Here is a 14,886-nt window from a genome sequence, read left to right on the forward strand (position 1 = left end):
CATTTAGGTTGTAAAGGAATAACAAAAGTTCCCCCCCACACACACACACACAATAACAAATATAGGGTTATACTTACGAAGCAGAAGGGACAACTCTGTTGAGGTAAATGGACTTCAAGAATTGCAGTAAGATTCTAAATGATAACTCCCACGCCTCTTTCTTTGGGATGACTTGCCTGACTTTCTTTTTTTTAAAAAAAGATTTATTTTTATTTATTTATGATAGACATAGAGAGAGAGAGAGACAGGCAGAGGGAGAAGCAGGCTCCATGCCAGGAGCCCGACGCAGGACTCGATCCCGGGACTCCAGGATCACGCCCTGGGCCAAAGGCAGGCGCGAAACCTCCAAGCCACCCAGGGATCCCTTGCCTGACTTTCTTAACATGATTGGTCTGCGTTATAATTCTTTAACTGCTCATGTCCTTCAGCTGAAAGCTTCATGAAGGCAGGAACCATGACTTAATTTTTTGTTTCTCTGAATACCTAACAATACTTGGCATAAAAGCAGATGCTCTATAAATGTTTGCTGATTGATCACCTTAAACACTTTGCAATTGAAAAATCACTGCCCTTCCTGAAAGATCTTTTTTTTTTTTTAAATTTTCAAGATTCTATTTACTTATTCATGAGAGGCACAAAGAGAGAGGCAGGGACATAGGCAGAGGGAGAAGCAGGCTCTGTGGGGGCCTTGATGCGGGACTCGATCCTAGGACCCCAGCATCATGCCCTGAGCTGAAGGCACATGCTTAACCACTGAGCTACCCAGGTGCCTCCTGAGAGATCTTCTTTAACCCTGACCTCATGCTATGGAACACCATAGGTCAGCATGGCTGTAAAAGAATGCTATATCACAAAGGAATGTCCTTTACACTGACCTCAGTTTAAAAAATGTATGAATAACCATTTTAAGAAATCAGAAAATTATTCACAGATTTTCATCTACACACTGATGGGTCCCCTCAGTGCTGTTGGAACACACACCAAGTTCAGGGATTTCAGGTTTTGAACTTGAATCCTGAGGCCCTAAGTAATTGTAAACACATCTCTTGCTGACATGTCATAGTACTTTTGAGGAACCAGAGGTTTCTCATTTCCAGTCTGGGTTAGGGGTGGAGAAGTGCTAGGTTGTATACTCCCAGTTGTTTTGAAAGTGAAAGCTGTTTAGATTGATTCCCAGCAGTAGACGATAAAGAAGTGAATTCATTCAATATTCATATTCAGTACTCAGCAAAGATTTTTGAGTGCCTACCATGGGCCCTGCACTGTTCCAGGCTAGATCTCAGGATATATCAGTGAACAGAACAGCGATCCCTGCTCCCCTGGAGCCTATATTACAGTGGAGAGGAAAGAAATGACAGATATGAGATATAATAAGTGATTAAATGTGATACATGTTAGGAGGTGGCAAATGCTATCGGAAAAACCAAAAACTAAAAATTGAGCAGGGTAAGATTACACAGTTGGGTGGAAGGAGAAGAGGCAGACGGCAATTTTAAATAGATGGCAACTAAATCAGGTGATTCTCACTGAGGAGGTGACATCAGAGCAAAGACCAAGAAGGAGGTAAGGCAGTTAGCCATGCGACCATCTGGGGGATTGTCCAAAATGTCACTAAGTGATTTTATCTTATTTTTTCAAGATTGATTTATTTGTTTGTGGGGGTGGTGGGAAGGGCAGAGAAAGAATCCTCAAGCCGACTCCCCACTGAGTGTAGAGCCTGATGCAGAGCTCGATCCCACAACCTGGGATCATGACCTGAGCTGAAACCAAGAGTTGGCCATTTAACTAACTGAGCCATCCATGTACCCTGCCACTAAGTGATTTTAAAGACAAATGTGGTAATGTTTTGTGAACCACTGTTACAGGTGATCAGAGTAGCAGGCAATTTCAGAAGAGACTGAAAACCTGAAAAGAACTAGGATAAGTCAGGCTTTTACAGGAGTTACTATCGAACAATATAGAAAGGTCTGCAGACCAAAGTCAGATCCCTCAGAATCACCTATAAGAAGCCTGTTGAAAATGTTGAGGTAAGTGTGGTTAGCGAATGTATAGACTGGGAATGAGGACATATTTGAATTTATGCCTGATCCTGGGACTGTAAGTTCCTCATCTGTAGATTAGCAACAAAGCCAAGAGAGTTAACTTGTCAAAATATACACTACTCATAAATGGCGGGACTAGAATCCAAATCTCAGGGCTCACTGCCAAATCAATGTTGGTTCCATTATACAAAGTAGATTCTTAAATTTTAAAAAGTAGACATTAAAAAGGAACCCCCAACTTCACTAAAAAAGAATCATCGCCACTGCAATGCCCTGAACACCTAGGAGAGAATACACACTTCTGAAGCCCCTGTAAGACAGAAGTGGCAAATGTGAAGCTGATGTGAGTGTTACCAGCATGGCTGCTGCTGGTCCAGCAGCGCGCCCACGTCCTGGTGGGGGCAGGGCAGGGGGAATAATGGCGCGTGTGTTTATTCAGTGGCCTGTGAGCTTCTTGGCATGCCCCCTTCACACACATACATTGATTATTTAGCAAGGCCAGATGGCAGGCTGAACGGCCGACAGCAGTCATGCCCTGTAGTGGCCCCAAAGGGTGCATGCCATTTATAAACCATGCTGGAATTCTCTGTTGTTGGGCTGATGGAAGTGGATATAACCAAAGGCAAATGTTTTATGTCAGGGGAGAGGGATCAGGCTCATAGTTAGGAGCCAAAAACCTTGGCTGCTTTCTGCCATGCTCAGCAGTTGTTCTGCTGTTCATCACTCTGAGAGCGGAGAGCGGTAGACAGTGTGGCTGTACCCTCTAGGGGCTGCTGGACCACGGGCTAGGCAGTGTATTTACTGCATTCAGATCCCAAACTCTGGAATTTTTAAATTCTTTGTAATAAGGACTGGTGAACGTTTGTTTAAACTGTGAGATGGAGGGAGATAAAAAGTTCAGTAAGCAAGGGAAGAAGGGCTTTAACCTACCTAGATATTTTTCAGCACGTTAAGAATACTTTTTAAGGTGATGGATATGGTAATTAGCTTGATAGTGGTGATTATTTCACAATGTATACATACATCAAAACATCGAGTTATATCCCTTAAATACATACAATTTTTATTTGTCAATTATACCTGAATAAAGCTGAAAAAGAATATCTTCTATACCCAAACACCGTATAATTTTACATCAGACCTTCCAAAATTGGGGATCTGTGGGTGGCTCAGCGGTTTAGCACCTACCTTCAGCCCAGGGTGTGATCCCAGGGTCCCGGGATAGAGTCCCCCATGGGGCTTCCTGCGAGGAGCCTGCTTCTCCCTCTGCCTGTGTCTCTGCCTCTCTCTTTCTGTGTCTCTCATGTATAAATAAATAAAATCTTAAAAAAAAAAGACCTTCCAAAATCTTCCCTTGCCTATTCTTTTTTTTACTCAGTAACTTAGATGGCTAAATGTTTTTCCAGTACCCTGAAATTCAAATTTTTTAGATTAATTCACACGGCACAAGTCAGAATCAACTAATAGAATTGGGTTTTACCATATTTACTTTAATGGTTAAAGTGAAAAATAATGATGCGTTCCATTTGAATTTGCCCAGTGTTAAAATTTTTGCTTTTCAAATACATCTGTTTTCCCCATGGCTATTCTGGAGCTTACATTTCAGTTTAGCGGTTCCAGCTCTGTGTTCCTAACATCCCTATCCTTGTAATTTACAAACGAAGAGAGTTGAATTAGGAGACTTTGGTAAAACCATCTAGGAACCCTTAATCTTGCTTCAAGGTCTCACCACCTGCTATAGCCTTCCTACAGCTGTGGCAGGCAAAAAATGTTCCTAAGTGATCCTGAGGACAGATGAGATTTAAAGAAACAAGGACGAAGAGCTGACTCATGGGGCCATAGTAAAATTTCTTGCTACTGGCTCAAGGTGGGTCTGACTACTTTTTTAATTTCCTAAAGAATGGTGTTTTGAACTGGGGCTATTTATCCCAAGGTGATTGAACCTAGATTTAAACAGCCTTCTTTTCCGTTCTCAGGATTATATACATTCCCACTTGACAGCTTTATCTAGTCCAAAGTCAAAACACTAAGATTTATGCCTGAGAAGAATTTGACATTGAGTTCTTTTGGATCCAGAGAAGTACACTTTCTACTCAAGTTGCTATATAATCTGCTAGATTCTCCTATATTTTGAAGGACAAAAAGCCTAGGTTTGGGATCTTTATAATGAATCACTCAGGGGAGGGGAGCAAAGTGTATGGAACACACCTTAAATTATAATTTTATTTTGGATTGCAAAATATTATTTCATGCGACCTATTAATCCAACTGTATTTTTAAATTCAGAGATTCAGTTGTTTAATGTAATAAATAATACAGATTTTCATAATCATGTTTTCAAGAGTTGGAATTCATTATTATTAATTAACACATATTATGCTGCATCCCGTGCCATTCCCAAGAGCCTGGCACAATACTCTGTGCCCGAAGAAACATGGTCAAGTCGTGAGGATTAAATGCAACAATGATGTGCATAGGATGGTAGCTAGCACATAAATACTCTCTGAATGTTAACTATCATTATCATTACTAGGCATTTACATTTTGATGTCATTTAGGTACCTTGAACTCCACATATTCTAGACTGAACTTGACTTTTCCCCACATCGGGATCCCTTTCTTGCAGTTCTGGGTAGTGATTTAATCAACCCAATCAGAGACCCGGGTAACATTCCTTTCCTCATTCCTTTCTTTCATCCAGGTCTGTATCCAATGTGTCTAAGACTAATTTTTTGTATATTCTTAGTATCTCCTAATCCTTTTCTTTTTTTACATATCCATTTCTTTAGTTCAGGTCTTCCACACATGTATCAAAATGTTCTTCAACACAAACATCATTTGTTGTTTTTTTTTTTTTTTACTCCCAGCCTCAAACTCTGAAAATGCCTCCATTTGTGCCACTTACCCCAGCTTTCAAAGGCCCCCTGACTCTACCCATCCCTCCAGCCTCATCTCTGCATTCTGGCTCTCTCCCACTGCCCCCCCGCCTCGCCTAACACGTCACTCTCTGGCTCAACTGCAGTGAGCACTGACTTACTTCATCAGACATGCCGTCCTGTCGCCTGTCTCTGTGGCTTAAACATGCTGCTTCCTTTTCCTGCCGACTCTTCACCCTTCTCATCACCTCCTCCACCTCACTGATGAAATTGCCCTCATCCGAAAGATCCAGCTCAAGCCTCTTCTCCTCCATCATCTTTATTTTTATCATTATTCCACCTGCTACTTACTAACCAAATTTAGTTCACTGTATTGCATTGTTAGGTGTTAACTTCTACACGTATTTTCTACTGTACTGTAAACCCCTTGATCCAGGAGAGACCGGATCATTTTTATATCCTCAGAAGCTGGCACAGCATCCGGGCACTCAGTTATTGGCTGAGGGAATGAATGAACCACACAGAGCAGATATACCTTTCCAAAATTGTCTAACCACTATTATTTCTTCACTGGCCAGTCAGTCTGCACTTCCTGCGCCCTAGAATCATTTTTATAATCATACTTAGGCATTGGACACTCCTTCCACATTGATGGACTTTGTTAGGAGCAGCTCTATAAAACTCACAGTTGGATGGATGTTTTTTCAAATGATGTTCTTCATGTTACTCAGTGTCTTCATTCTAAGAAAACACAGGAGAGACGGCTCTCAAGTCTCTGTACCCAAAATGCCTCCCTTGTCCTGAGCAATGTGTTTTCTTTTCATGTTACAAACTCTTCAATTTCCGTAACTTTATGGCTTCTGTCACTTTATAGTAGGACCCAACTCAAGACGTCAGAGCATGCATCTTACTCATGTCAACTGGATGTAGTTTTATTCTGACCCTCATTTATCATCATCTCTGTGTTTTCCGCTTTATTAACTTGTTTGATTGTCTGCCCTTTTTGGTTTGGCTTTTTTGTAGTTTCCGTTTTGGGGTGTTGTTTTTTTTTTCCTTTTTGATAAGCTGCCTTTATTTTAGAACAAGGTGAATTGTACAGTGTATCCTTAGGCTTATAAAGGTGAGTCAGAAGTAAGATAACATGAAGATTATAACAGAGGTTCCAGTGACCAACACGGGAGGGAACAGAGAACATTAGAATTTCCTAACAGCAATGTCTTGCTGGTATTATTAGTGTCCAATAATTGATGTCTTGTGTTATCGTTGCCCAATAAACTAACATTTTTGAAGCAACTATGTGCCAATTGTTGTTACTAGGCAGGGGATGCAGAGATACACGAGTTAGAGTCTCTAGCCATGGGAACTCACAGTCTGAGCAGCCCTCATTTCCACTCCAGCTTTTAGGATTGTGGCTGAGATAGAGAGGGATTGATTATCTTTTCCCCAAATGGACCCCTTCCCCAGCCCATAGGAAGTTAACTCTAATTAGAGTATGAAGCTTCTATGGCAAGATTTATCAAACTATGACTTAAATGGTTAGAAGTACATTTCTTCATCATAAATCAGTCTGGAGGTGGCTTTGTGCTGTGGTGTCCAGCACATAGTTTCCATACCGAGGGGCCAAGCTGGCTGCTGCAGGTTCTAGCAGCAGGAAGGGTAAAGGACCAGAGAAGCATGGCCATTCCTTTAAAGGGCATGATCCAGCCCTAAATGTGTCCCAGGTCACTTCTGCTCACTCCCTCTAAGCAGAGATTAATTTCTTCTTCACAAGAAGCTGCAGGGGACAGTGTGAACTATGCCTCTAACTGGGTGGCCACTCAGTTAAAATAAAGGAAAGGAGAACAGATATTGGCAGATGTCTAGCCAAGTTTTGTTCACATTAGCAACAAGGCTGCTTCCTCTGAGTAGTAGTGTGGTATTGGTATTGTAGTAGTTGTTATCAATTATATAATGATGGTGATGATCCTAATGATTTTTCTTTCTACCTCTGATTGTTATCTAAAAATCATATGTGCTCAGGCCACAGGTCAATTTTCAGCTATACTTCTCCTCTGCCCCAACTATGAACCTCATCTCCTCAAGTTCTCAGAGGTCTAAGATGTTTTAAAAGATCATTACACAATGATTTGGGAAAACAAACAAACAAAAAAACCAACAATTCAGATAGTAGATTGTTTTGTTTTCTGATTTTTTTTCACTTAAAACTTTAATTCATATCTTCGGCAAGGTCTTGAAAAATGTATGGTTATCTCCCCCAGAAAATACCAGAAAAGTTCAGGGCATGAGCAGAGCAAGACAAGGAGTCACAAGTGTTACTACTTAAGATCCCATTATTGACAGTTCCTAGTAGAATTAATCTTAACCGGCAGATTTCTCTGTTCCCCCATCTGCAGATTATAAAGATATATTTTAGTTTTGCTCCTATTCCATTTATTTTAGAATATGACAGATGATAAGTTGTTATGAGACACAAATCAAATTGAGATGGGAATGGGGGGAAGGGAGGAGAAAAACACCTCCTAATATTGCTGGTTCTGTGTATAATTTAGCTGTCTTTAAATATTAAGGAATCTTTTATACTGATCATAAGTATATTCCAGAACACAGAGAGAACTATTTTCACTCTGAATTTATAACATTTTTGGAAGCTTAATTATCATACTTGAAGGTCAAATGGTTCTTTATTGCAATAAAATACAAAAGTAATAAAGAAATTATTCCTGGGGAGATGAAAGTCTAGGTTCATAGCTCATTAAATGGTAACTTCACAGACCGTGTCTAATTTGTCATATTTAGCTTTGGAAATTTCATACATTTGAATTTCAAATTAGGTGAAGAGATACCTGAGGCAAAACTACCTAGGGCCTTTGAATTCTAAAATGATCCAGGAGATATAGTCCCCATAACATAATACCTTTATTTGCAAGAAGTGCCTGTCATCATATATATATTGCTTGCCAGACTCAAAGGCTTTTTCTTAAGTAATCAGTAATATTCACACAAAGCTCATCAACCACTCCCTCAATTTGTTTTTAGACAACCCTCAGCATATTGAAATCTCCATCCTTTGTATTATTTGTTGAAAAAAAATGGGCAGAAATACATTTTGGAGTAACATGATTACTTAAAAGTTTCCTTCCAAAATAGATGAGTTGAAGGATGAAGACTTTTGTCCAAAGAACAACCTTTGGGGAAGTTAAACATGACCTCATTCTTTCTAATGTGCCTCTTCTAGGCTGATGTGATCTCATGAGATGCTGGTGGGTTCAGCTTTTGAAAAAGCGTAAACACAGAAATACTTTCTTAAGAAACGAAGCTTCTTTACCTTCAGCATGTAATTTGTCTCTTGGACAAATTGAATTGATGATAGGAAGAATTTCTGCCCCCTTTTGATATTGAGAAACCATATCTTGATCCATTGTTTATGATATTTACTTGAAAACACCCAAGGATTTGGGACACCTGGGTGGCTCAGTGGTTGAGCATCTGCCTTTGGCTCAGGTTGTGATCCGGAGTCCTGGGATCGAGTCCCACATCAGGCTCCCCAGAGGGAGCCTGCTTCTCCCTCTGCCTGTGTCTCTCATGAATAAATAAATAATCTTAAAAAAAAAAAAACAAGATTTAAACAAAGGGAATGTGATTAAGAAAAACATGACTGTGTGGTCCAAGATCCAAATGAAATCATAGATGCTAATATGAAAATAGAGGTGTTTGCTGCCTTTTAAGTTTATCGAAGCATTCTGATCTTCCATTTCCATCAGCAAAACTCAGCTGTGTCTCTTTTACTAGTGTCATAAGACAAATTATTACAGTCTGTGGGCTGCTCTAATTAATTGGAGATAACAGAGAGAATGTATTTAGCAAATGGAAGGTAATATTCACATTACCTATGCCAAGCAATGGACAGATATGTAACATCAGTTGTGTTTAAATGTTTGGAAAGGGATTGATAAGTAGTTATTTTCATAATATGGTGAAGGTCGGACTAATTCACTATGAGTAGAAAATAATGAGCTATTAAAAATCTTTTCCCCCTTCCCAATGAAGATACTTCTTAGGAGAGAACCTGTCACTCTAGAACCAACACTAACACACAGATGTGTGAACATATATAGACAAGTGATTTTTTTAATTTACTCAACAAAATATTAGTATATATTTTCTTCTACTTTGTTTTAAACAAATCAAGAGTAAATTGTTTAAAGAGACCAAGAAGCATGTTTTTCTTTGAATATTTTGCTATAGAATTTACTTGTTTTCATGTTATGCCTGTTCAGTCTTTGAGTTATGAATTGCTCATTTTGTTGTCAATTGGGTCCCTTTACAATGTGTCACTTAATAATCACTCACCTTCACTATCCCTGGCATAATTGTTTTTATGAAGTCTGCATTACTACCGAGTTCTTGTATTCATTCAAGGCAGTTCCAGTCTTGTTCTTACAATAGCTCATGGAGATTAGTAAACCATTTCAAGAATAGCACAGCTGACTAAAAAGAAAACTCTACAAGGAATATTTTTTTCAAGCAAATTTTAAAGTACCTTCTAAAAACAGTGACTCAGGTTTCTTATATTTTCAACTATATGAACTTATCAATGAAAAAAATCCAGTATGGAGGTTCCTCACAAAATTAAAAATAGAACTACCATAGGATCCAGTAATTCCACTACTGGGTATTTGCCCAAAGAATATGAAACCACCAATTTAAAAAGATACGTGCACCCCTATGTGCAAAACTTCCAGTCTAAGAGATGTGTGATTATTTTGAATGACATCAAGTTCACTGAAACACATTCCTTTACACATTTACCGTCTGGTTAAAACCAGATAGTGTTGTCATTTTGCCTAGGATTAGTAACAAATTAGTTGATATTCAGAATTATAAGTTGGGTTTATTTATCCATTGCCAATGCTCATGGATCTCCTTGGAGTGATCCATGACCTCCAACTGCAGGATATGGTATCCCATGATCATTGTACTTTGATTCTAAAACACCATTGAAAGTTTGGCCTCTAACCATTGCACTGTTTATAACAGTTTGCAGATTGTTGGTAGAAACTTCATATTAAGCTGAATTGCCCCAATATTTATTGGAAGATAAATGATTTAATAAGTAATCACATGTTTGTATAAACTAAAGTGAACTTTTCGTATTTTTCTCAGAAGTGATTTTTTTCTGTAGTATAGGATGTACAACTAATCATTTTTGTGAATCTAGGAATATCCAAATTTGTTAACAATTTTGGGTTACAGTAGTGAGTTCTCACAGCTTAAAGTTCTGTCCAGCCTTGATGTATATAGTCTCATGCGGTTCACCACTGAAGCTAAGTCAGGACCATATCGTGAAGTGTCCCCCTCAGTGATCTCTTTGGGTACAAAACCATTCCAGCCATCTTCCTCTGTGTCTAATTCATTCCCCTTTGAAAACCAGCAGAGAACCTCTGCTAGAATTTCCTCTGAAAACCCCCATCCTCAGTGCATCCTCCCCTCTATGTACTTGGTCAGCTGTCTAATCTGGTATTCTTTTCCTGATGGAGAGATACCTGGAAAGAACTGGAATGTCTTTTACACTCCTGTTAAAGATATTTTCTATCCTGCTTTCTCCAAAGCCAAAGCCTACTTCTTTAGGAACATCTTTATTCTCTCTCAGAACAAAACTTCCAGTCTAAGCCATTTGGCAACTTTATGTGGTAGCTAGGGTTGGTCCTGAAATTTTGAGTCAAAGGAGCCGGGAAATTGGACCAAGGTGGGGGTGGTCAGGTGAGGGCAGTCTAAGGTCCTTGGAGAGGCAGAGAATCAGTAATAGACCAACAAAATGCTGATATAAAAACATTCAAGCAATCAAGAAAGATGAGTCAAAACTAGTTCCGTGGGGCAGCCCGGGTGGCTCAGCAGAGTGGTTTAGTGCCGCCTTCAGCCGAGGGCATGATCCTGAAGACCCAGGATCGAGTCCCATGTTGGGCTCCCTGCATGGAGCCTGCTTCTCCCTCTGCCTGTGTCTCTGCCTCTCTCTGTGTGTCTCTCATGAATAAATAAATAAAATCTTTAAAAAAAAAAAAAACAGTTCAGTGGCAAAAGGAGTAGGAAAGTATATATAATATATGTAGTTGAAATGTGGTACTGGACAAACACTTGGAAGGTGGACAGACTATAAAGTATGCATGTTATATTTAATAAAGGAAAGAGTAAAGCCCTTAATGCCAGATTCACATAAGTCATCCATGTTAGTAGTGTGAAGCAAAGCAGGTACTATCCAAATGGGAGCGTAATAAATAATGTTAAACTACATTATACTTCTTCAGGCTACTTATTCTAATTTTTCTGTGGTACATTTACCCCAATAAATGTGGAAAGAAGGTTAAACTTCCTACAGGCTCAGGAATTTTGTTATACTAATGATACACTATATATTGGCTAATTGAATTTAAATAAAAAAAATTAAGAAAGAAATTTTGTTATACTACATAAAACTAGATTGATATGATCACTTACTGAGAGATGATTAAAATAAGCTTCCCAGGACTAATACTTTACTAGCTTTTGGACTGTATTTACACCATACATGTGTGAATATTTTTCAAGGTGTTTAAACCACCCAGACTATTATACTAAAGGGTTTTTTCACAAGGTTATGAATATATTGGCTTTCTTTTCAGAAGTTTGGATCTTTAATTATTCATTTTCCGAAATATCATAAAATAAATTACAACTGGGGTGCCTGGGTGGCTCAGGGGGTGAAACATCTGCCTTCAACCTAGGTAGTGATCCCAGGGTCCTGGGATCAAGCCCCACATCTGGCTCCCCACTCAGCAGGAAGTCTGCTTCTCTCTCTCTCTCTCTCAAATAAATAAATAAAACCTTAAAAAAAAAAAAAAAACCCAACTCAGCAGAGAAATCATCTTCTCTGGAAAACCTCTCCTGGCAACTCTCTTACTGTTCAGTCTGGAATTGGTATCCATTACCTGTCCTCTGTCTCCCCCCAGCCTCTTCCCAACACTCTGCCATAGCACTTATTACACTGAACTCTAGTTACTAGATGGTAAGCTCTTTTGAGAGCAAAGGTGATGCTTTTATCTATTTCCCTAACACCCAGAACAGCCCCTGACAGGTACTGGGTTTTGGCATATCCATTAACTATCATGTCATATTGATATTATGTGTTTCAAGGGACACCTGACTAAGCTTGTATATCATAAACAAGTATTCTGAGTGTAAGGGGTTCTACTCTTCACTTCAAGAGTAATGCATTACTTTTAAGTGTAATAACTAAAAAGAGAGGTGAATGTCTTACTTTAAGGCGTTTATTAACAATTCCTTACTCCTCTTAAAAGGTTCTAACCCTTTAATTTACTATGACCAAAGTTTTGTCATTGTATTTGATTGTTACTGGAGTTTGCTTTCATTGCTAATCAGTCATTTTTCTCTTTTTTTCTCTTGGTCCAGCTCCAACAGAAGCCACGATGCACCCACATCTAGGTAAGTGCTGAAGACCCTGATGTCACTAATCTTAGTACTAGATGTTCTTGTCACTCCTTTGGCCATGCAGGCAGATGATATAGAGGTGAGGAAACTTCCTACCCTTTCTCATTCTCATTCTCACTGATCATTTACTGAAATTGGTCTCAGGTTCAGATTATGCTTAAACATGGGACCTCACCAAGGAGGTGATCATGCTGCCCAGCTGGAGCTAATTAAGGGACTTTTGAACCTGTTAATACATTCAGCTTTGGGATCCTAGTGAGTGTGATCTTTGCATCCTGTATTGTAATGCTAAATTTTCCCCAGAGCTCCTACTCACCATAAATAGTAGATCACAGGGATAGTGGTAGGGAGCTAGATGTATAGAAGAATGGAAGTCATTTCAGATTACCTGTTCAGACTAGGACTGGTTGCAAAAAGAGAAGGAATTTGGTCATTTCTTTAAAAATTGAAATGAGGCTGTTGAAATAATCATAAGCTTTGTTTAATGGCACTATGTAAAGTTACCACCTCTCATTTTTCTTGTGCTCTTTCCATAGTGCCGTGAAAGGCAGGGTTGTGTAGTAGCTAAGAGGACAGCTTCTGGAGCCACTATCTAGGCTTTTCTCACCTTTTCCACTCACTAGCCATGTACATTGAGTAAGTTACTTAGCCTCTCTGTGCTTCAGTTTCCTCATCCGTAAAATGGAAGTAATAATAGTACCTACCTCCTAGGGTTGTTATGAGGATGAAATGAATTCCTTTTTGTAAATCATATAGTCAATGACATAACAGTATTTGGAAAGAAGTAAATATATGGGCAATGACCACTGAGACTTACCCACGCTTTTGTAAAACATTCTCTAGAAAACAAATGATCTTTAAGAGTTCAATTTTTCATTTGTGTTAGTGAAGATTTATTTTAACAGCAATTTCCTACATTACGCTATTTAATAAGAATGAAAAATAAATCATCCTGGCTGGCTGCAGCCTTTTCAGATGTCTCTCACGGTAGGACTTGCTGATGGGTCAGTGATTTGTCTCTTGGGCTTTTCCTTTCAACCTACAAACCCAATTAATTTATTTTTCTCTTTGGAAAATCTGCCTTAAGAAGCTCTACTTTTATGTAATGCTACAGCTTGGGGCTCTTCTTCTTTAGCAGACAACGCAAGTGCTTAGAAGCATGCCTTCTGGCAGCCCAGGCAGACCGGTGACCCGCAGTGGCCCAGCCCAGTCTCGGCCAGGTTAGGTATTTGGGAGAGCTGTACCCTGTAGGCATTTCAGGCACCGCATCCAGTCGCTCAGAGGAATCATTAAATCACTCCCACGCACAGACTACATCACAGCGTTCTCTCCAGCGGAAATCCATATTCTCCTGTTGTCCTGCCTAAGGCTTCTGAGCTTGAGTGGCCATTGCTCTTAATACATGCTGATTCACTGGTTTCCCAGACTTCGTTATGTGCTTACCTGCTGGCATACCTGGCATAAAGAGAGCCAAGGTGGCTGTGGGTGGCAGTGTCACCAAAGAGAATATGGAAGTATGCTTCCCGATATTTGGAGGTGATTTTAGTTACCCAGTGAGGTGATGAATTATTTTCAAGTGAGCCAAAAAAAAAAAAAATCACCTTTGAAAAAAATAAAAAATGTTGGTTATTTTTTGTTAATCAGGTCCTACGATTCTAATTTTTCCAAAAAAGCATATATAAACTATTTTACATGTGAACAAAATTATATAGGCCCAGAGAATTTACATTAGCCAAAACAAACTTCCCCAAGCAAACCACAGGAATTGGATGAGAGGGTTTTTAAGCACTAAAAAATTCATTTTTTACAACTTGAGTAGAAATAATTATCATTTCTCACACCAACTTAAGAATGGGCCATGAAGTTTTTTAACTTGTCCACCTTCTATGCAGTGGAAATACTATGTGTTCTGCAGTTTATGAAAACAGTCTTTGCTCTTGGAATGCCCAAAGTTGTTCTAAAGTTTAAAAATAGCTTATGTAATATAATCTCAACTGTAATGATAAGAATATTAAACTATGATGGCTCCTTGGATTTCTTCTTGACTTTCAACATAATTTCATTTTTACTTACTCATGTAGATCATTTCTCCAATGCAGCTTTGAGGGGGAAAATGTTAATGATTTGCAATACATTAAATTAAAAAATGAGTGAGGTTAGAATGAGAGAAAACAGGCCAGGGCGAGAGGGAGATAGTAGGAAAGAGAAGAGGAAACAGGTTAAATACCAGCCATATTAGCCGATAGTAAACATCCAGAATGTTCTATCTCCTTCTATGCTGTAAAGTGAGTTTACACTGGGGCACCTGGGCGGCTCACTTGGTTAAGCCTCTGCCACGGGCTCAGGTCTTGATCCTGGGGTCCTGGGATTCTGGGATCAAGCCCTGCGTTGAGCTCTCTGCTCAGTGGGAGCCTGCTTCTCCCTCTCCCTCTTCCTGGTCCTCCCCTACTTAGGTGAGCTCTGTCTCTGTCAAATAAATAAATAAA

General features: G+C 39.3%; 1 protein-coding gene across 1 annotated transcript in view; it reads left to right on the forward strand.

Annotated features, from left to right (window-relative positions):
* RELN (reelin) overlaps positions 1-14,886 on the forward strand; it is a 481,015-nt gene that overhangs the window by 211,907 nt on the left and 254,222 nt on the right. The window contains 1 exon segment of the mRNA XM_038562771.1: positions 12,362-12,394. Within this exon segment, the coding sequence (XP_038418699.1) occupies positions 12,362-12,394 (33 nt within the window).

The sequence above is a fragment of the Canis lupus genome, chromosome 18 (assembly GCF_011100685.1).
Source record: "Canis lupus familiaris isolate Mischka breed German Shepherd chromosome 18, alternate assembly UU_Cfam_GSD_1.0, whole genome shotgun sequence".
In the NCBI taxonomy this organism is placed as follows: domain Eukaryota; kingdom Metazoa; phylum Chordata; class Mammalia; order Carnivora; family Canidae; genus Canis; species Canis lupus.